The sequence below is a fragment of the Sminthopsis crassicaudata genome, chromosome 5, assembly GCF_048593235.1.
Source record: "Sminthopsis crassicaudata isolate SCR6 chromosome 5, ASM4859323v1, whole genome shotgun sequence".
NCBI classification, from domain to species: domain Eukaryota; kingdom Metazoa; phylum Chordata; class Mammalia; order Dasyuromorphia; family Dasyuridae; genus Sminthopsis; species Sminthopsis crassicaudata.
The window spans coordinates 38,373,375-38,394,022 of record NC_133621.1 but is presented as its reverse complement, the minus strand read 5'-3'; the positions used below and the strand labels follow the sequence as shown (position 1 = coordinate 38,394,022).

General features: G+C 37.4%; 1 protein-coding gene across 1 annotated transcript in view; it reads left to right on the top strand.

Moving 5' to 3' along the window:
* Positions 1 to 64: 64 nt before the first annotated feature.
* Positions 65 to 20,648, top strand: part of ACAD11 (acyl-CoA dehydrogenase family member 11) — an 85,000-nt gene continuing 64,416 nt past the window's right edge. Inside the window, exons 1-4 of the mRNA XM_074271116.1 lie at positions 65 to 489; positions 12,671 to 12,770; positions 16,674 to 16,799; positions 18,379 to 18,540. Coding sequence (XP_074127217.1) covers positions 341 to 489; positions 12,671 to 12,770; positions 16,674 to 16,799; positions 18,379 to 18,540 — 537 coding nt within the window. The 5' untranslated portion in view covers positions 65 to 340. The remainder of the gene's footprint in view (positions 490 to 12,670; positions 12,771 to 16,673; positions 16,800 to 18,378; positions 18,541 to 20,648) is intronic.

Genomic DNA, 20,648 nt, shown 5'->3' with positions numbered 1-20,648 from the left:
CAATCGTGGACGAGAGAGGAAGAGCCCCGCTCCCCAAGGGCTGCGTCCCGAGCGGAAGTGATGGAAGCCGGCCGAGAGTCCCGCCCATCTCCGCCCCTTTGGGGAAACTCCATCCTTCTTATCATTCATTGAAGACTCAGCCCCGCCCCCATGGTCTGCGTCCAGTCACCCGGGCCGGGCCCCGCCCTCGGCACCTCACGCCCCGGTTCCTCCCTCTCCCGCCCTCTGCCACTCCCCGAGCAGCGTTCTAGCCCCCGAGCTTTGGACCTCTCCCTTAGCCCTTCGCCCCTTGGCTTCCCGGCGAAGGGGGGGTCGGCGGGGGCGGCAGCGACAGCCGGACATGGAGTCCAAAGCATTTAGAGAGCCTGACACGGGCGAGGTTCTGCCCCAGCACAGGCTCGACCTGGGATCCCTGGAGGCCTACCTGCGCCGGCACCTGCCCGGCTTCGGAACCGAGCCCTCTGGGGCCCTGTCGGTGGCCCAATACAGGTAACGGAGGGGGCGCCACGCCCCCTGGCGGCCGGGCCTCCCTCTGCCTCAGGCCCCACTGGAGGCTCCGAGGAGGCTTGGTGCCGGCCGGAGCATGCAGGACTCTGGAAGCCCATCCCTGCGGCCCCTGCGGGGGCCTGGCCATAGACCTCCGGGCTTCAACAGCCTCGGACTGGGGAAGGGCTTAGTTATTTCTACTCAGTGGCTTCCTAGGAATCCCTCGTTTCCTGAAGGAATCCGTAGGGTTCGCGGACTGCCAAGCGCTCCGTAACTGCGGCCCCAGCGCTAGGATTTCGAGCCGCTCCGCGGTGCCGAAGTCTGCGCGCTCCGGGGCCGCCTGTGTCTCCCCCGGAACCTCGGGAGGGCTCTGCAGCACAGAATGCCCCCGATGTAGGAGAGACCTGTCACGTGACAGGAGAAATCATATCGTGCCCTCAGGTGGGAAAGAGAGCCAGGAAACTCCAGAATCACAGGCTGGACGGAAGCTTGTGGCTGGACTGGGAGCCTGGCTAAAGAACCTATTTAAATGTAGGGGGGTTTGCCGCTCTCCTGGCTTCCTTTTCCGTCTGTCATCCTGCTTCTGCTAAAAGACCCCAAGTGAGGAGAGACCCGATGCCTTAAAGAGCCCTAATAATAGTTTTTCATAATAATAGTTTTTTCATAACATAAAGTGTCCCGATTTTCACCCATACTTTTATTCTCTGGGAATGGGTAGAACAAACGCAGCCCCAGACTGGGCTCCCAGAGGATGGCCTTTCTAATCCTTAAAGGCAGCCGTCAGGTCATGTCTTACACCGATTCCTTCAACCACACTCATCATTGCTTGGATATAAGTTAAAGTTACATTCCCCCCAAATTCCCAGACCTTTTTTATTCAAGTCTTTACTCGTCATCTTTGACTTCCCTCCCCCCCCCCCCACTCCTTCAGGGCCAATCGTTTGTCCCATTCTGTCTTCCTTTTGGAGTTTATAAATGAAAAAATCTCGTTCAGCCGTTTCACTTTACAGTCAGCACCGAGGAACCAGAGATCCTAAAGTAATTCAGGGAGAAAGGGGCAGAAATCAAGACCTGAATGAACGAAAAGTGTTAGGCTGCTATGTGCTGAGCGTAGGGATACGGACAGTTAAGAGAAGGGAGCCTGAAGAGATTTCATTTGAACAGTGAGAGCGCGTGGAGGAGTAATGGCCAGGGAGGAGTGTTTGGTTTGGAGAATTTCAAGGAAATAGTCTATGGAGACTAGCATGGCAATACAGGAGATCACAGTCCAGTCCATCTCTTCCATGACTGCCGCCAAAAAAGATCCAGAAGGTAGCAGATCAAGTTTTTTCTAAACCAAGATCTCAAATTACGCACTCAGAAACCAGTGGAGAACTGTCGGGATGATGAACTCCCAACAAGCCGGCGATATTGACAAGGGCTTCACCCGGAGCTGCATCTGTGACTTGGCTCTGAAGCCGCAGTATCATTCTGCTAACTGGCCGAAGCCATGAGCCACCTACCGAAGCTCCGCCCAGGGACCGTAGTGCCGTTGTGTTACCTAGATCCTAACCAGTGTTCAGAATCTGCAAAGCACGGCCACAAGAGCACAGCAATCAGACCATGCGGGACATAACTAGAAAGAGTAGAGCTCCCTGGCAGAGCTCACCTGGAGAAGTCTCCTTTGCTTGAAGAGCACAGCACTCAGCACCTTCCCGGATAATACAAACTAAAATCATTCTCTCCAGACATTCTCGAAGTATGAAGATTATGGCCCTAATAAAGTGTTCCAGATCCAGAAGTAAGGCTTGAAAAATGGGCAGACAAAAGAAGCACTGATGATAAAGGGTTATTTTAGAGAAAGGTGATCAAGCCACAAATCGAGAAGAAAAACATCTATAAGCAAATCCTCGTAAGAAAAATATAGCTTGGCCACATGATCAACTAGAATTCCTAGAAGAAATAAAAGGGCAATTATTTTTTAAGAGTTAAAATTATAAATGATGAGAGTAGTACAGGAAAGAACTGGTTTGGAAGGATAATTAAAAGCTTAGGATAAGTCTTACAAAATCATACCCATATAATAGACTCATTGAAAATTAGAAGGGATCAAATGTAAGTTATTGGCTCTATAAGAAGACAAGAAATAATTTGTTGTATTTTTAAAAAATATAACCTCACACCTCTTCATTACCTCCTACCTCTGGGGCACTTGTCCAGTGAGAAGGTGGAGAGAAGACAACATAGAAGAGTGTATAGAACAGCCTCTGTGTTATTTTCCACCTATCTTCATTATGGTCCTCTCTCCCCAGTATCATTCTCCTCTTGTCTTCTTGCCCATCATTCCTTTCAGCTTTTTTTTTACCTGTTATATTCCCTCGTTAGATTGTGAATTTCATGAAAGCAAGGGCTGTCTTTGCCTTTCTTTGTGTCCCCAGCACTTAGCACAGTGGTTGGCACTTAGTATGCATTTAACAAATGTTTATTGAATATTGGTTATTGATTAATCCCCAAAATGAAAAAAAAAATAGAAGAAAATGCAAGTATCTCAACTAAAATCCGCTGACCTAGCAAAGCCAAGAAGAGATAATTTAAGTACACTTGAGTATGGACCTAGATACGGTATTTTAAGGTATCATAAAGGAAACCTGCTAAGATCTAGTATAACTCAGGAACAAAGTGAATACAGAAAGAATCCACCTGTCACTTTCTGAAACTCCAAATGAAAACTTCCAAAATTGTCATATCCAAAACCCAGAGATTTCAGGTGAAATTTTTAAAATATATGTAAACATCAAAAGAAAGAATTCAGTTATTGAGGAATCATAGTAAAGATCACTTAAGATTTAATTGCTATTAGTTTAAAAGAGCCAAGAGCATGGAATAAAATAAAATTCAAAAGATACAATTAACTATAGTTAATAATTTAGTGAATAAAACTGAGAATAATCTTAAAACGGAAAAGGCTTTTGGTGAATTAGAGGATTCCCAGACATTTCTGATTAAAAGAACAGGGCTAAATAGAAAGTTTGAAATGTAAATATAGTAGTTGAGAAACATAAAAAGGTAAATATGAATCAGTAGCTAGAAGGATTATTATTATTATGATATGTTTAAATTGTAATAGGGAAAGAAGATACAAGGACCTATTTAGAAACCAATACCAGTAAGAGGCTTTGATTTAAATGAGCTAGTATTGGTCCTCAAACTTTTTAAATAGGGGGCCAGTTCACTGTCCCTCAGACTGTTGCAGGGCCAGACTATAGTAAAAACAAAACCTCACACTCTGTCTCCGACCCTCAGCCCATTTGCCATAACCCAGCGGGCTGCATAAACTTCCTCAGTGGCTGCATCTGGCCCGGGGCGGTAGTTTGAGAACCCCTGAAGAGGGTTTAGAAGTGATTTTATTATGTTTTGATGACCCTAGAAGAAGAAAGGAAAAATAATATGCTAACAAAGATCAAGGAAGGGAAGATCACTTACTATCTAACATAATTGAGGCTTGCAAGTAGAAGATTATACAAGCAAGGAAGAAATGATCAGCAGAATGAGAATCACTTGAACCTCATTTTCATCTGAAGTAATCAAAAAAAGAAACATACACACAAAAAATTTAGTAGAAAAATATATTCAACTAAACAGATCAGCTATGACATAAGGTGGTATAAGGATGGGATAAGAAAGAGTTATTAGTCATAAGAAAAAAAGAAAAGTCTAACCTCAGAAGGCTAATTGTCAAAAGAGCTTTAAAAAGAAAGAGTAGCAACAGATTTTGTACTAGAGAAGAGAAGTAGGGGCAAAAATGAAAGCAGGTTGCATCAATCATAGGGCACTTGGATTGAGCACATTTCCTTCTCACTATCTTCTTTGTAGGGAAGGGAGATAAAAGAAAGAAAAAAGTATAAAAGAACAGGATAAAAAAAACGAGCAATTACAACTGAATGTAAATAGGGTGTTTAGAAAACAGATTCCAACAATATATTGTGTTCAGGAAGCATATTTGAATCAGATTCATACAAAATTGAAATAAGAGGAGGGAGAAGAATCCATTGTTTTAGATACACTAAAAACAGAGCTAACAATCATGATTTCAGACAAGAAAATAGTAGAAATAGAATTGATTAAAATATAAAGAGAAACAATTGTGCTAACAGGTACTATAGACAGTAGCAAAACTTAATACATGTGCATGAAATGTAGCATCTAAGTAGTCAAAGGAAAAGTTCAGTGAGTTACAAGGAGACATTGACAGTAAAAGGATAATAGTGGGGAATTTTGGTATACCTCTTTCAGACCTATACAAATTAACCACCACCACTACTACTACTACCACCACCACCACCACCACCACCACAGCAACAAATAATAAGAAATAAGCTAAGGACCTGAAGAAATTTGTAGAAGTCTAATCTTATGGATATCTGAAGATTACTAAATGGGAATACAAAATATACATAATACTTTGCCAAGAATTACATATTAAGAAATCAGTTATATATCAGTCAGCACAAAAGTAGAAATATTAACCATTCATTACTATGATGCATTACATAATTGCTTCTACTAACAATCTAGTCCAATAAAGGGCCTTTGAAAATAGGTATTTAGCATTTATTAAGCACTTAATATATGCTAGACACTGTGATAATCAGTGGGATACAAAAAAAAAAAAGGGATTAAAAATAAATGGAAAGCTAAATAACTTAATCCTAAGGAATTGGCTGATCAAAAAATAAATTAGAAGCAACAGGTCATTTCATTAAAGTTAATTACAGCAATGATATAACACCAAAATTTGTGGGATACAACAAAAGGCGTCATTAGATGCAAAATCATCTCCATACATTTTCATCAGCAAGGGAAAGAACAATCAGTAAACTGGATAAATAACTTAAAAAAAAAAAAAAAAAGCTTGAAAACATAACACATTTTTAAAAACTTCAAAATCAAGTGCAAATCCTGAAAAATCAAAGAAGAAATTAAGAACCTTCAATTAATAAATAAAACCAGAAGCTGGGCTGTAAAAAGTTAAAATACAACAATAAAACAAAGATTAGCTAATGTGATTAAAAGAAAGTTGAAAATCAGATTACCAATGTTAAAATTTTAAAAGGTGAACTCATAGAACAAAAAAAAGAAATATAGGAAGTTGTTAGAAACTTTTGTACAATCACATGCCAATAAAACCAGGAACTTAAATAAAATGTATAAATACTTATAAAATGCTCAGATTAATGGAATAAGAAGTAGAAAACAACCCAATGGGGTATAAATAAGGTACAAAGGAAAAAAAAACTTAAGGATTAAATGGATTTCCAATTTTATATAAGATATTTGGGGGAAAAAATAGGAAAAGAAGTTCTATCAGATTCCTTCTTTGATACAAATATGTTCTTAATAACTAAATCAGTCAAAACAGGAAAAGAAACCTATAGACTAATATCCATAATAAAAATTGCTGCAAAAATTTGAATTAATTAATATGAGCAAGGAAATCGCAGCAACATATCACAAAGATTCAACACTATTACCAGGATTCAGCATTGGTTTACTATTTGAAAAACTATAAATATGATTGACCATATAATAAAGAATATAAAAAATCAGAATTATTACAATTGCTGCAGAAAAAAACTTTTGGAAAGATACAGCACTCATTCCTGTTAAAAAGTCCAGATAACATAAAAATAAAGAGATCTTTTCTGAAGTTGATAATATAGCTACCTAAAATCAAGAGCCAGTTTTATACTTAATGGAGATAAATCAGAGGTCTTTCCAATAAGTTAAAAAGTAAAAAAGGATCTCCTTTAACACCATGATCATTTGATATATTGTTAGAAAAGCTAACTATAGAGAAAAGGAAAAGAAATAATGAGAATAAACATTGGTAAAGAAGGGAAAATATCATGGCATTTTACAGATTATATAATGGTTTCCCTTAGGAACTCTAAAATCAACTAAAAATTATCTGTAAACAATAACCAGAAAAGTTGCTGAATATACAATTAACTAACAAATCAATAGCATTTTTGCATATTGCCAGTAAACCCCAGCAAAAAGAGAAATTTAAAATAAAACACAAAAAGGAACTGCATGCATATAGCTATAAAACATTTGCACAAATACAAACAGACCTAAGTAATTGGAGAAATATTGATTTTCCATGAGCAGGCTGAGTTAATATAATAAAACTAACAATACTACCTAAATTAATTTATTCAGTTCCATACCAATCAAAATACAAAGAGGATTTCTTTATGAAGCTAGAAAAAAATGACAATTTGTCTGGACAAACAAATTATCCTCCAAAGAAAAAAGTGAGGGGGAAATGGTAAAGAAAAGGACTTAGTAGCATCAGATCTCCACCATACAAACAAAATAGTAATCATTGAAAAGCTGGAAAGTAGTTTAGAACTTTACCCAAAACTTCCCCATTTTCAGATCCTTTAATCCAGTAGTATTGGTGCTAGGTCTGTACCCCTGAAGAGATTAAGGAAAAAGGAAAATGACCCATATGCACAAAAACATTTGTAGAAATTTTTTGTGGTACAAAAAAAATTGGAAAATGAGAAGATGTTCATTAATTAGAAAATTATTGAACAACCTATGGTATATGAGTGTGATAGAATTTTAGTGTGACATGAGAAAATGTAGAGGATGGTTTCAGAAAAACCTTGAAGATTTAGATGAACTGAAGCAAAATAAAATGAGGAGAACCAGAACAATTGAGACAATAACAACAATATTGTAAAGAGAGGCAAATTTGAAAGATTTAGGAACTCTGATCAATAGCAATCTTCCACAATTCCAAAGGACTCAATGAAAAATGTCATCTATCTTCAAAGGGAGACTGATACACTCACTGTCTATTGAAATGGAAGCATATTTATTTGTATGACTCTATCTTTGTGGGTTTTTGTATCCCTTGCCTTCTTATTGAATAGGGCTCTGGGGGAGAAGATCTGGAAGTGAAAATAAAGTTGAATTTAAAAAAAAAAACATTTTGGTACTAGTTAAGAAATAGAGAAATCGGTCAGTTGAACTAGTCTGAATTTATTAAGCACCTGCTATGCACTGGGCATTCTACTAAGCACTGGAGATACAAATGCTGACAAAAGACAGCTCCCTCAAGGAGCTTACAATATAATGGGGAAGATGGCATACAACCAATTAAGTGCAAACAAAATAGATAAAGAATAGATAGAAAGTAATTAATAGAAGGAAGGCACTATTTGTAAGGGAGGGGGCACATCAGGAAAGGCTTTTTTGCAAAAGATGAGAATAGTTGAGACTTGAAAGAAGCTGGGGAATAGAGATGAAGATGGAGAGAGTTAGGAGTGTCATGTAGAAAAAAACTGCAAGAAAGCCAGTGTTAATGGATCACACAGTACATATGGGGGAGGTGCAAGTGGCAAGAAGATGAAAGGTAGAAAGGGACAAGTTATGAGAGACTTGAAAAGTCAAGCAGTATTTTATCTTTGATCTTAGAGGTAATAGGGAGCCACTGAAGTTGACTAAATAGGAAGTAATGTAGTCACATTTGTGCTTTTAGGAATATCAGTCTGATAGCTGAGTAGAGAATGGACCATAGGGGAAAAAAAAAAAAAAACCTGAGGAAGGGAAATTGACTCAAAGGCTATTGCAGTGTCCTGCAATAAGGAGGAGGGATAGATGTATAATATTGTGGCTGTGTAGAGAGAAAGGGTCATCTCAAATGTTACAAAGGTAGAAATGATAGTACTTATACTTGAAAATGGATGTTGGGTGGAAGAGTGAAAAGTTAAAGATGAGTCTGACTTAGTTGGTGATACCATTGATAGTAACAAGAAGTTAGGAAGGGGAAAAGGTTTTTTGGGAAAAGATAATGACTTTGCTTTGGTCATATTCAATTTAAAATGTTTATGAGAGAACCAGTTCAGGATGTTCAATAGAATACTTAGTAGTTTAGCGACAAAGGGAAGGATAGACAGAGGGTGATAGTAGGAGTAACTGGATTACTTGAAGTTTTTTTTTTTTCAAGGATGGGGATTCATGGACCTGTTTGTTAACAATAGAATAGGATAGTAGTTAGAAGACAGGAAGAAATTTTTTAAAAATAGAGATTGGGAATTATAAAGAAAACAGTGTGCATTGCCTTGGCGGAGAGGAAATTCTTGTCAAACTCTTGTAAGATGGGTGAAGAAGAAAGACATCTTAGTGATGTGAAATGAGGAGGGTGGAAAAAGGAATTTCTCACTGAAAGGACTAATTTTTTTTTTCTTGTGAAGTTTCTTGAGGAAATATGTTTAGCTAAAAAGATAGAGGGCAAGTACTATGAGTATTTAGAAGATTTTTTTTTTTAGTTTTAGAATTCTTTTTATTAGTTTTGCCGTAGTTTTTGTGTTTTTTTTTTTAATTATAGCTTTTTATCTACAAAACATATGCATGGGTAATATTTCAACACTGATCCTCGCAAAACTTCCTGTTCTAACTTTTTCCTCCTTCCCCATCCCCCTCCCCTAGATGGCAGGTAGTCTAATACATGTTAAATATGTTAAAGTATATGTTAAATCATATATATATACATATACATATATGTATATATATTTATACAGTTATCTTGCTGCACAAGAAAATTGGATCTAGAAAGACAGAAAAAAACCTGAGAAGGAAAACAAAAATGCAAGCAAGTAATAACAGAAGAAGTGGAAATGCTATGTTGTGATCCATGTTCATTTCCCATAATTCTCTCTCTAGGTGTAGCTAATTTTCTTCTTTACTGAACAATTGGAACTGGTTTGAAAAAAATTATTTTTATTATTATTTTGAAGCCATAAATGTCTTGAAAAAATTTCATGTGAGGTAGGATAGTAAGTCAGTTAGAGATAGTGTGAAAACAGTGGATGGTGAGAATAATCCAAGACCAAGACTTGGCAAGACAAGATTTCTGATAGGATAAGGAAGAAAGGATTTGAAAAGAAGACAATGTAGAATTAGTTTAACAAGGTGTCAAGACGGGGAAAGAAATAGGATTTGAATAATAAAGGAGTAATGATCTGAAAAAGAACTGTGGAGTGGAGAAATTAGAAGTATTTGTGAAGATGGAGAAAAGGTTTTGGAGTTGGCTAACAAGGCAAAAAAGGAAAATGACAAATGCTGGTAGGGATGTGGGAAATAAGGACACCATAGTACTGTTGGTAGAATTGTAAACTGAAGAACATTTTGGAACAAGAACAAAGGCTTTAAAACTCTGCTTATCCTTTTACCTGCAGTACCATTACTGGGTGTTCCAAAGAGATTAAAAAAAAGGGGGGGGCTTATGTGTGTGTGGAAATATTTATAGCAGCTCTCCTCACCCCATATACCAAGATCATCTCTAAATGTCTACATGACTTATATGTAAAGAGTGACATTATGAAGAAGTTGGAGAAGCAAAGAAGAAATTCATGCTCAAGTAAGGGATAGAGCAGATCATAGAAGATCAAGTGGACTGGTATGTGGTGTGATTAGACTGAATCTAGAAGAATGGAGAAACATTCAAAAGATATGAATGAGAGAAAATTCCACAGCAATGAACAATAGAAGCAAAGGCATAGAAGCAATGTGTAAAGGGAAGATAAGTAGTCTAATTCCTCTAGAATAAAGAATGGAAGGTCATAGTATAAGGTAAGACTAGAAAGATAGAGTAATCTATTAGATTGTGGAGGGCCTTGAATGCCAGGTCAGTTATTTTGAATTTGAGTAAATGAATAGTAGGGAGCTAGTGAAGACAGGAAATATGACCAAGTAACATTATAAAGAAAAAGGAAGAAGAAAATAAAGTATTTATTTGTTCAAATATAAAATAAGAATTATAATAATTTTACCTCACAGAGTTATTATGTGAATTAAATGAAGTAACATATACAAAATCCTTAAAAGTGATTTATAAATGCTACAGCCATTACTATTATTATTAGAAAGCTATTATAATTCAAGTAAAGATGGACTTTATTAGGTTGGTAGTAAAACAGTGATGAATAGTCTGCTAACACTTCAATCTACCTTGCAGACCAACTGCCTGAATAATATTTCTAAGGTACTGTTATAACCATAACTTTTCCTCCATCAAGAATTTTCAATGACTCTTCATTGTCTCCCAAGTCCTTTATCAAAATAATTATCACTGTTATTACAATTACTATTATAATTACAGAATACATAAAATACTTGGGAGTCTGCTTGCCAAGATACATACAAGAACTATAATATTACAAAATACTCTTTTAGAAATAAATCCAAACCTAAATACTTGGGGTGTTATTAATTCCATGTGAATAGATTGGGTTAATATAACAAAAATGACAATTAATTAGCTTATCCAGTACCATACCTAGAAAATTAACAGAGTATTAATTAATAGAGCTCTATTAAAAAAAATGGAACTAATCAGAAGGGCAAGAATCTTTTTTTTTTCCAAAGCCAAGAATCTAAGGAAAGAAAAAGTGGGGGGAGTGAAGACAAAAGGGTTATGTTCTAGGGAATGGGTCTTCATCCAGAACCCAGATTTCTTGACTCTTTACTATCCTGGACTCATCATTCTCCTGTACCCCACCTATCAGATCAGTTACCAACTCTCTTTCTATCTTCCTAGTATACTTCACCTCTAAATCTTCTCTGCTTAAAGATATCATCTGAGTTTATGCTGTCATCATTTCTTTTCTAAATTATTGTAACAGCCACATAATTAATCTTCCTCTCTCAAATTTCTTGCCACTGCAGTTTGTTTTACATACTATTGTCAGAATGATTTTCCTTAAGCACTTATCTGATATGATTCACCTCTTCACAGAATTTTTACTAGCTTCTTTTTTGCCTCAGGGATCAACTATAAACACTTCAGTTTAACTTTTAAAGCCATTCATTCACACTACCTAATCTCAGTTAATCTCTACATTGGGTATTATTCTTCTGCACATACTCTGTTATCCAACAAACTGGCCTTCCATACATTCTTCACAAGTGCCCTTCTACTCTAATTCAGAAAATTCATATAAACATTTATATGCTCCATCTCTCACCTATATACCTTTACCTTGGCTGTCTCCTATGACTAGAATGCACTTCTTCACTTTTGCATCATAGAATTCTTTTCTTTTTTCATGGCAATACTCAAGCACCTTATATTTATTCCATTCATATTTATTTTCTATGTTCACATAAATATGCTCATCTCTACTAGGGAAACCAGTGAAGACAGATAATATAAATATGTAAACTAAATACAAAAGTATAAGCTAAATATAAGTAATTTCTGGGTAAAGGCATAGTGCACTAGCAACTGAAGAGATCAAGCTATTGAATAAATGGCATCTGAGATGATTCTTGAAGGTTAGAGATTCTATGGACACCAAGAGGGCTGGAAGGCATTCAGGAATGGGAAAGAAATTTTCATTTATGGGGTCTAGCAAGTAGACCTGTTTGGCTTAAACATGGAATGTGTTAGGAGGAGTAATTAGCCTAGAAAGATAAGCTGGAACTCAGTTGTGAAAAGCTTAAAATGCTCAAAAGAGAATGTATTTTATCCTAACAAGTTACTGGACATTTAAGAAAAAAAGGAAAAAATAGGGAGTGAGAGAGAAAGAAAAGAAAAGAAGGAAGGGAGGGAGAAAGAAAAAGAAAGGAAAGAAGGAAGGAAGGAGGGAGAGAGAGAGAGAGAAAAAGGAAGAAAGAAGGAAGGAAGAGAAAAAAGAAAGGAATAAACATTTATTAAGCATTTTCTATATATCAGTCTCTAAGGATATAAATGCAAATGTAAAAAAAACAAAATAAAACAAAACAAAACAAAAAACCAATCTGTGTTCCCAAAGAGCAGAAATTTTTGTTTTACTGAATTCTTTGCAATCTGCAAAATCTGATGGGGCTACTGGTGGGAATGGAGTGGGGTGGGGGGATAATACCCAAGGAAGCTGAAAAAGTGTGTATCCAAAAATGGGTTAATGAAGATACCTAGTAGATAGAGAAATAGTTTTGAAATCCAGAAAATCAGGAACAGGGCCAATAGGAGAATGAAGACTATCAAGATATTTGTCTAGTTTTTCAAGCTTTCCTGTTGTAGATTTGCTCTATACTATTTTTGGAAGCATATAATAAAATGAAGTTGGATTAAATGGTATCTAGGGCCTACTCTTAAAATTCTACAATTCTGTGTTTTTAGCTTTGTAACCAATCATTTCTCTTTGTCTAGATCAGGACAGTCAAATCCAACCTTTTACCTTCAGAAGGGATGTCGAGCTTATGTACTCAGAAAAAAACCACCTGGCTCTCTCCTTCCTAAAGCACACAAGGTATGACCCAGTGCTAAATTTATTGGTGAAGAACATTTTAAACTCATAAAAAAATTTTTAATATTTTTTCTTTAAGCAAAGCCAATAAAAATGTAATTTCATAGGTTTGTTATGCAAACCTTTCTGTCATCCACTGAAAAACAATTTAGAGTTAGAACCTCAAATAAAAAATAGTTATCTTTAAACACCTAAGCATGAGCCATTGCCTAACCCCCTGGAATCCTGTATGGGCGAGCAATCATTCAACAAGTTTGTTCTTAGTTGTAGCCAATTTATGTAGGTTTTACATTTAGTTGTTTGTTTAAATCGCATGTAAAATGACATCAAAGACCCCACAAAATGTTTAAAAAACAGACCCTAGGAAAAGGCCTCCATCCCATGTGCAAATTCTCTATGGAAGAGCTGGAATAGCATGTGCAAAAGGATGCAGATGCATTCTATACTGATAGAGGGAATTCCACATCCATTAGGCCATAAATCTACTGAATTGAAGTTGTAAAACAGATGTATTGTTCTAAGACCTGTGTTATACTTATAACCATCCAACTGAAGAAAAAAATTAAAAGAAGCTTGTGAATAGAAATTTCATCTTATTTAATAGCAACTAAATATAAGCTTTGACAAAGTAGTTGTTCTTCAGGTGTTGGACATAACTAAATAAAATTATGAAAATGATATGTCAGGTCTTCAGAAGAAGAGAAAATGTAAAAGCTTTTTGAAAAGCCTAGAGATACTTGCCCAAGCTCTTTGCCTCTCTGCTCTGGCTTTGCTTTCAGCTGGGTGGGGGCCTTCCAGGCACTCCTCCTGTGTTTTATTCTGTCATTGCTTAGTCTAGATGTTCCAGGTTCCCAACAAAAATAAAATCTATTGTAGCACCTCCTCTTTTTTTCTGAAGTATGGTTGTACCAATGCTCTCTCATAGTAGTTGAGGAGATTTTTGAAAGGTACCAATGTGCAGAAATTAGTTGTTATGTGTGTATATTCTACAATCCTGATGTGGACAATTTAAATATTAACCTATTTTTTAAAAATACTATATAATGTGCTATTTTTTGAACCTTGCCATTTGAAATGTGTTGGAGTGGAGAAGTGTGGAGAGGCAGGACAGAAGGGATGGCCCCTGTACCCGTCAGCTAGCAGCATGGATGCTTAGACTTCCAACTAGATGAGATAATAGGAGTTTGCTCTCTGATGTCAGGCCTGACTCCTCCCAGAAATACTTGATAGAAATTAATTTTCCTGTCTTTCTCCTAAAATAAATTCTCCATTTCAAATTGAAATAAATTTTGTTCCAGAAAAAAAAAAGAAAGAAAAGCATAGAAAAACATTCAAATGTAGGAATTCATTTAAAGATTTTACTAAACAACAACATCTACATGAAAGACGTAGCCTAGTAAATTGGCAAAGACTTGTGAAAGGATCTCTTCATCCATTCACTTACTCAGAGCATATTTATCATGATCTTAAATGAAAAACACACTGCTAGGCATTGTTGGGAGCACTAAAATGGAGAGTTCTCTGTTCTCACTTGTAGTCTTGACAGGAAAAGCAAAACTTGTATATAAATAACTACCATATGAAAATTTAATTTTTAAAAGGTACAAAATACTGTGGAAGGTTAGAGGGGGAAAAAAACCATTTCTTCTGTCCGTAATGATCAGGGAAGTCTCTGGATACAATTTTTTAGAGAGAGGAATTTGAGTGAGACCTTCAAAGAAGGCTAGTTGAGGCAGATGTAGAGAGGAAGGGCCCTCTGGCTGAAAGAAAGAAGACGGGCGAGGATACAAGAAGGAGCAAGCGTTCATGGAATGCTTGGGAAATGGCCTGTGATCCAGGTGAGGAAGGCAGTGAGGACTGGAGAGAGACCGCAGCCAAAGCACTTTGAACACTGCGTTTAGAGGCGAGCTTTATTTTGTATGTCATAAGAAGCATTTGATGCTTTTGGGACAGTGGCTTGAGCTGCACCCCCACAAAATTACTCTGGTACTAGTTTGGAGAGATGAGACAGTTACCATGGAGGGGAAGAACATAGTAGTCTAGGCAACAGGTAGTGAGGGTCTAATGAATGAGGGTGCTGGTGTGATGACAGGGAAAGGAAGGAACAGATTTCACAAATATTTCAGAATCAGAATGGCCATTTCTTGGTGACAGAGTCATAATGTAGGAGAGCAAAATAAAGAGAAGTCCATGGCGAAATCAGTATTTCCATTCTGGGGAAGTGGTGATGTCAACTCTAGAAAAAAGGAACACAGAAATTGGAAATGGACTGCCTCAGGACCACTCCAGCCATGTGACCTCAGGCCCTGAGGAAATAATACTGCTACTAGTGAGGACAAAACTTTGTAAACTATAAAATAGAGGGCAACATGAACCAATATCAGTTCAGATTAACATTGATAAGTGTTGGTGATTAGTATCTTTGTATTAGAAATTAATTAGAACTAATATTAATAGGAATGTTGAAGTCAGGAGGAGAAAGCAGGTTCCATACTTCTTGTCTCTGAGATAGGGGGACTTATAAGTGGAGAAACATAACAGGAATTGGGAAAATTGGATCTAGAACTTGCAAATCACATTGAGACTGGAGGTAAAGAGCTGGCAATATTTGAATAGAGGTGACACTTAAAGCTGTCATACAAATTCTACAATATAGACTCAGTATTTTTATTCCCATTTTATGGATGAGGGTCAGAAGATTAAGTGGTTTGTCCTTGGTTAAGTGTCAGTGTTGGGATGTAAACTCAGAAACAGTCCTGAGAACTTAGAGAAGAAGAGAAGTGGAAAGGAGACAGACAGGATAGCCACTGAGCTAAATGAGAACCAGGGGGATTATAGAAGCCAAGAGAGCTTGCCCTTCCTTCTTTTCCTTTTTTTAAAGAAATCAAAAGTTTTGTTTTCATTGTAGAAGAAAAAAACTATTTTATTTAATTTACAAACTCAGAAACTAACCCTGCTGATATTTATTCAATTATTTAAGTCGTAGAGAGCTATAGACAGCTCAGCCAGAATTCTCACAGAACACCAAACAGTATTAGCCTGGAAGTGGAAATAATGTCCTTGATATTGGCTTGAAGGGGCAGATGACTGAAGTGGAGATGGGATTGGCCTAGGAATTAGAAACACCAGAGTACAAACCATAGCCTAGCTATGGAACATTGGATCAGTCTCATAATCTTGTAGTACTCAGGGCAATTCTCCAAGATGATACATTACCCAGTAATTATTGATCTCTCTTGGTAAAGGGAATATCTACACCAGGAGTTCCTTGTCCTAATGAGATCACAGCTTTGGACTCCTTCCCCTTGTTACCTTTGGCCACCCCACAACTGATTTAAATTGGCTGAGACATTATGGAGTTATTTATTAAAATGGGATTATATTTCTATGCCAATTTCATAATTTTATTTTTTAATTTCATTCTAGGCCAATTTCATAATTTTAAGAGTCTTAATAATTTAGAAACTAATATGATTTTTGGAAGGGAATTGAGTACTCTAATATTCTTGGACAATTAGCTTTTTTTATCATAATCTCTACTAACCTAACCCTAGAAACATTTTCTGTTCTAACAGACAAATTAAAAACAAGAATACATTTTTAAAGTGTTCACGGATGTTAGACTGGAAAAAGCCTTTGTGGTTATTTGATTTGAACTTTCATTTTGAATGGCTCCCAAGATGGAGAAGAGATTAGCTTCAAGTCACATACTAGAACCCAAACCCTATGTTCCAGATTCAGAACTCACATCCTCTCTTCCTCTCCATACTGCACCACACTGTCTTATAGTTCAAAGGCTAAGGCATATAAGTATTTTTATATACGCTTCTGTTATGAAAAAAATGTTGGACCACACATCAAGAGCATTGAGATTTTGAATGTTAAATAATTTATTATTCTATTTAGATTGACAGAGAATTCCATGTGCAGAAAGCCTTGTTTTCCAATGGATTTCCAGTCCCTAAGCCCTTACTCTACTGCAGTGATGTCTCTGTGATTGGAACTGAATTTTATGTGATGGAGCATATACAGGTAAATTAATATATATTATTGTACTGTCACTATTTATTAGTAACAAAAGAATGGGTTTATCACTTATTTATTATTTATTACCTGCTGCTAATTGGAAAAATATTTCCTAAAACATTAGGTAATTCAAGTGGTTATTTTTCTTTTCTTTTTGTTTAAATATTTTATTGATTTTTTTTTACATCAATGTCACTTCCTAACAACTCCCAGTTGAATTCTCTCTTGTTGCAATGTACAAGTAAGTGTGTCAGGTCTGACTACATCTGCCTCTTTGCACATCTATGATCCACTGTCTCTCTACAGAGAGGAGGAAAACATATTTCACCTCTGCAGTTGTGATTGGTCACTGCAGTGAGCAGAATTCTGATATTTTTTCATGGTATCTTTTCTTTACAAAGTAATGGTATCTTATGGAAAATATGTAAATTCTCTTTGTTCTGCTTACTTTATTTTATAACAGTTGATACAACTCTTCTCAGATTTCTCTGAAATTTGTTGTTTCTTGTGGTGAAATACTATTCCATTATATGAATATACCATGAATTGTTCAGCCAATCCCCAATTCATGAGTGTCCACTTTGTTCTCAGCCCTTTGCTGCCCAAAAAAGTGCTGTCAGAAATAGTTTTATATATACCTTTTCTTCTATCTCAGCTATCCATAGGACATATACCTAGTGGAGGAGGCATCTTTCTGTCCAGGGGTATGTACAGTTTAGTGACTTTTCTAGTATAATTCCAAATATTTATCTAGAATGGTTAGACTATTTCACAACTCGCATCAGCAGTGCAGAATGTGATTGTCTTCCCACAGCCTCTACATGATTTATCAATTTCCTGTTTTTCCAGTCTGGTAGGTATAAGATGAAACCTCAGAATTGTTTTAACTTGAATTTCTCTTAGTGATTGTGGATCATGGTTATTTACAATTGGCTTTTTTTTTTCATTAAACATTTCATGCTTATTTGTGTCCCTTAATTCCTTATTTGTTGAATAAAGGTTGTTTTTCCCCATGATTTTAAACTTTTACCTATCATGCAATCAAAATTAATTTCTAATTTTTCCTTTAATCTTAGCTAGCTCCAAAGTCAACTGTTAGAGCAAATAGCCTAAATCTTCCCTTATCCTCTAGATGTCAGTACAGAACTATGAAACGACTAAAGGGGCAGGGAGGGAGAATTTAGATGATAGTGAGTTTCTTGGGATTTCTTGTTGTTTTTTGGTTTTTAAAATTAACTCCCAAATAAGGAACCAAAATTTTATGAAAGATAAAAGTATTGAGATAATGTTGAAGCATAGAATGTAAAGATCATAGTTGTGGATTTTTATCTGTTCTAACTTGTCTTTTCCCATATGATCTTTTTCTTTCTGAACAACAGCAATAAAACCCTTCTAAGCCAACATTTGAAATTAATATTTCCAGAATAAATTCTGGGAAGAATGATTTTTCAGACTTTTATTACAAACCCATTATCCCAAATGTTTGTGGATATTAAAATGAAGAAGGACGGTGATCATTTGTGAAATGGTATAATAACAATGATCTATGAAAATTTTAAAATGTCTCATATGTTGACTTTTGTAGGGTCGCATCTTTCGTGATTTCGCACTTCCAGGAGTCAGCCCAGCAGAACGATCTGCTTTATATGTGGCTATGATTGAAACCTTGGCTCGGTTGCATTCATTGAATATACAGACCTTGGGTCTAGAAGTATATGGTAAAGGAGAAGGGTACTGCAAGAGACAGGTAATGTACATCTTTTCTTGTCCTTTTCTTAGTCACTACAGATTAGAATTTTGAATGCATTTGCAAATAATGTATATTGCAATTTTTAAAAGTATGAACCATGAAAAAAATTATGAGTTTCAACATTAAACTTTAAAAAGGTTTCTCCTCCCACCCCACCTTAGCATAAAGGGAACATTTTAAAATTTCAAGTCAGGCTATCATTCCAAAAAATTTCTGCTGCTTGTTCCATGTAGCTAAAGGCAGTTTGGAAGTTGTATTGTCAATGAGACTTGGCCATTTAGTTTACTTATTTGTGGACTGTGGACTTTGGAGACCAGGGCAGGGAGGAGAGTTTGAACCTTGTAATCAATTAGTTCATCACTGGAGCTTCTCCCATCCACTGATCCTCTTCCTGGACTCATTCCCTATTGATAAGCACTCCTTTCTTGAATCTCCCAAAGACTGAAGAACACAGCCTGCCCTTCTGAAACCACATTGTCTGTTTCTTCTTCCTGCCCAGCTCAGCTCTAACCCACCACTGGTCCCCTTCAGATCTTCTTGCGCTTGCACTGGACCCTCTGGGCTCTTCTGGACTTAACACACTTCTTCTTCATCAGTCCTCTTCCTCTCTTTCTCTTTCATTCTTCTGGCACTCACTGACTGATTTGGCTTCTCCTAGATGGCCCTGCAGGAGCTTCCGCCAGAACTTGGCACAGAGTCAGTGGTCCAGGCAGTGAATCAGACTGTACCTGGCCTGTCTTCTAGACTCTCCTCCTTCATCCTCTCCTCATTCGGTGGTCATTCTGGTCTAATGGATCATTCACTGATCCTGTCTAAATGGATCACTCGCTGATTCTGTCTAAATGGATCACTCACTTACCGTTCCAGATCCTGGCAACTCTTGTACTGACCACCCCGAGGATGGTCTTCCCCTTTTCAGTGAGTTCAGGATCTGGCCCACAGCCTCCTTCCTCCTCCATTCCCACCCCTGCCTTCATACTAGGAGTTGTTAATATTTGTGCAGGTGACCCACAGATGGCCCAGCTTTCTTGTTCTTGAGTCGGCTCACACTCACCTTCCCTCTGTCGGGCCTCCCCACAGGGGTGATCAGATCTCTGCCTTTTCCCAGGTGTTTTCCTGTGTTCAGAGCTCTTCCACCTCTTCCTATCCCTTTCTCTGTCTAAATCTCTCTTCTGCCCTCCCAGAGGACTCTGGACCCACAAGGGAGACCCTCCTCTGTATCAGTTCTCTGTGGGGCCTTGGCCTTAGGACAGCCCCCTTAACCCTGCACCATTGGCCACATGCTGACAGAGTACTTGAAATGGCCTCTTGGGTCCTTGCTGTATAGGCCTCTCATGGTTCTGGTCCAGCCGTCCTCCCAACTCATGGATTCTGTGCCCCTCTCCCTGGGAGCTGCACCAACCACCTTCTGCCCTCGCCTTTGGCCTTTCTCTTCTTCGGAGGTCTTTGCTTCATAGTTCAGAAAAAGTGGAGTCATTCATCTCAGACTCCCTCTTTCTTAAGATCCTTGTAACATCATCTTGCCCCATCTTGGAGTCAGGAACACTTGAGTTGAAATCTTTCCTTTGAAACTCAGTGGATGAGTGACTCAGGGCAAGTCCCTTCACCTTATGCCCTCGTTTCCTCTCTCATAAAATGAAAGTATTGAAGTTCATGGCCCCTGACAATCCCTTCCGTCTCTAAATCTATGGTTTTATGATCTCCTTCACAAAGGGGAGATCCTTCTTGCTAAGCAAGGCCAACCCATCCATGTATGCTCCATCCCTTGCCTTCAGGCTTTTTCAGGAAAATGTCCCAGCTGTTCTCCCTTATACTTTCTAGTATTGTCTCCTCTTCTACTCATTGCTTCCCATTGCCTACAAATATGACTGCATCTTTCCCAACCTTCATTAAAAAACACAAGATCCTACCAGCCCTGCTAGCTTTTGTTGTATCTCTCCTTTCCTTATCAACTAAACACCCCCAAAAAATCATCTCTTTGCCTCCCCCTACTTCCTTTTGGCCTTTTCAGTCTTGCTTCTGAGCTCATTTATTCAACTTAAACTGTTCTTTCCAAAAGGTGTGTGTGATCTACTGATTCCAAGATCTAAAAGGCTTCTTCTTAG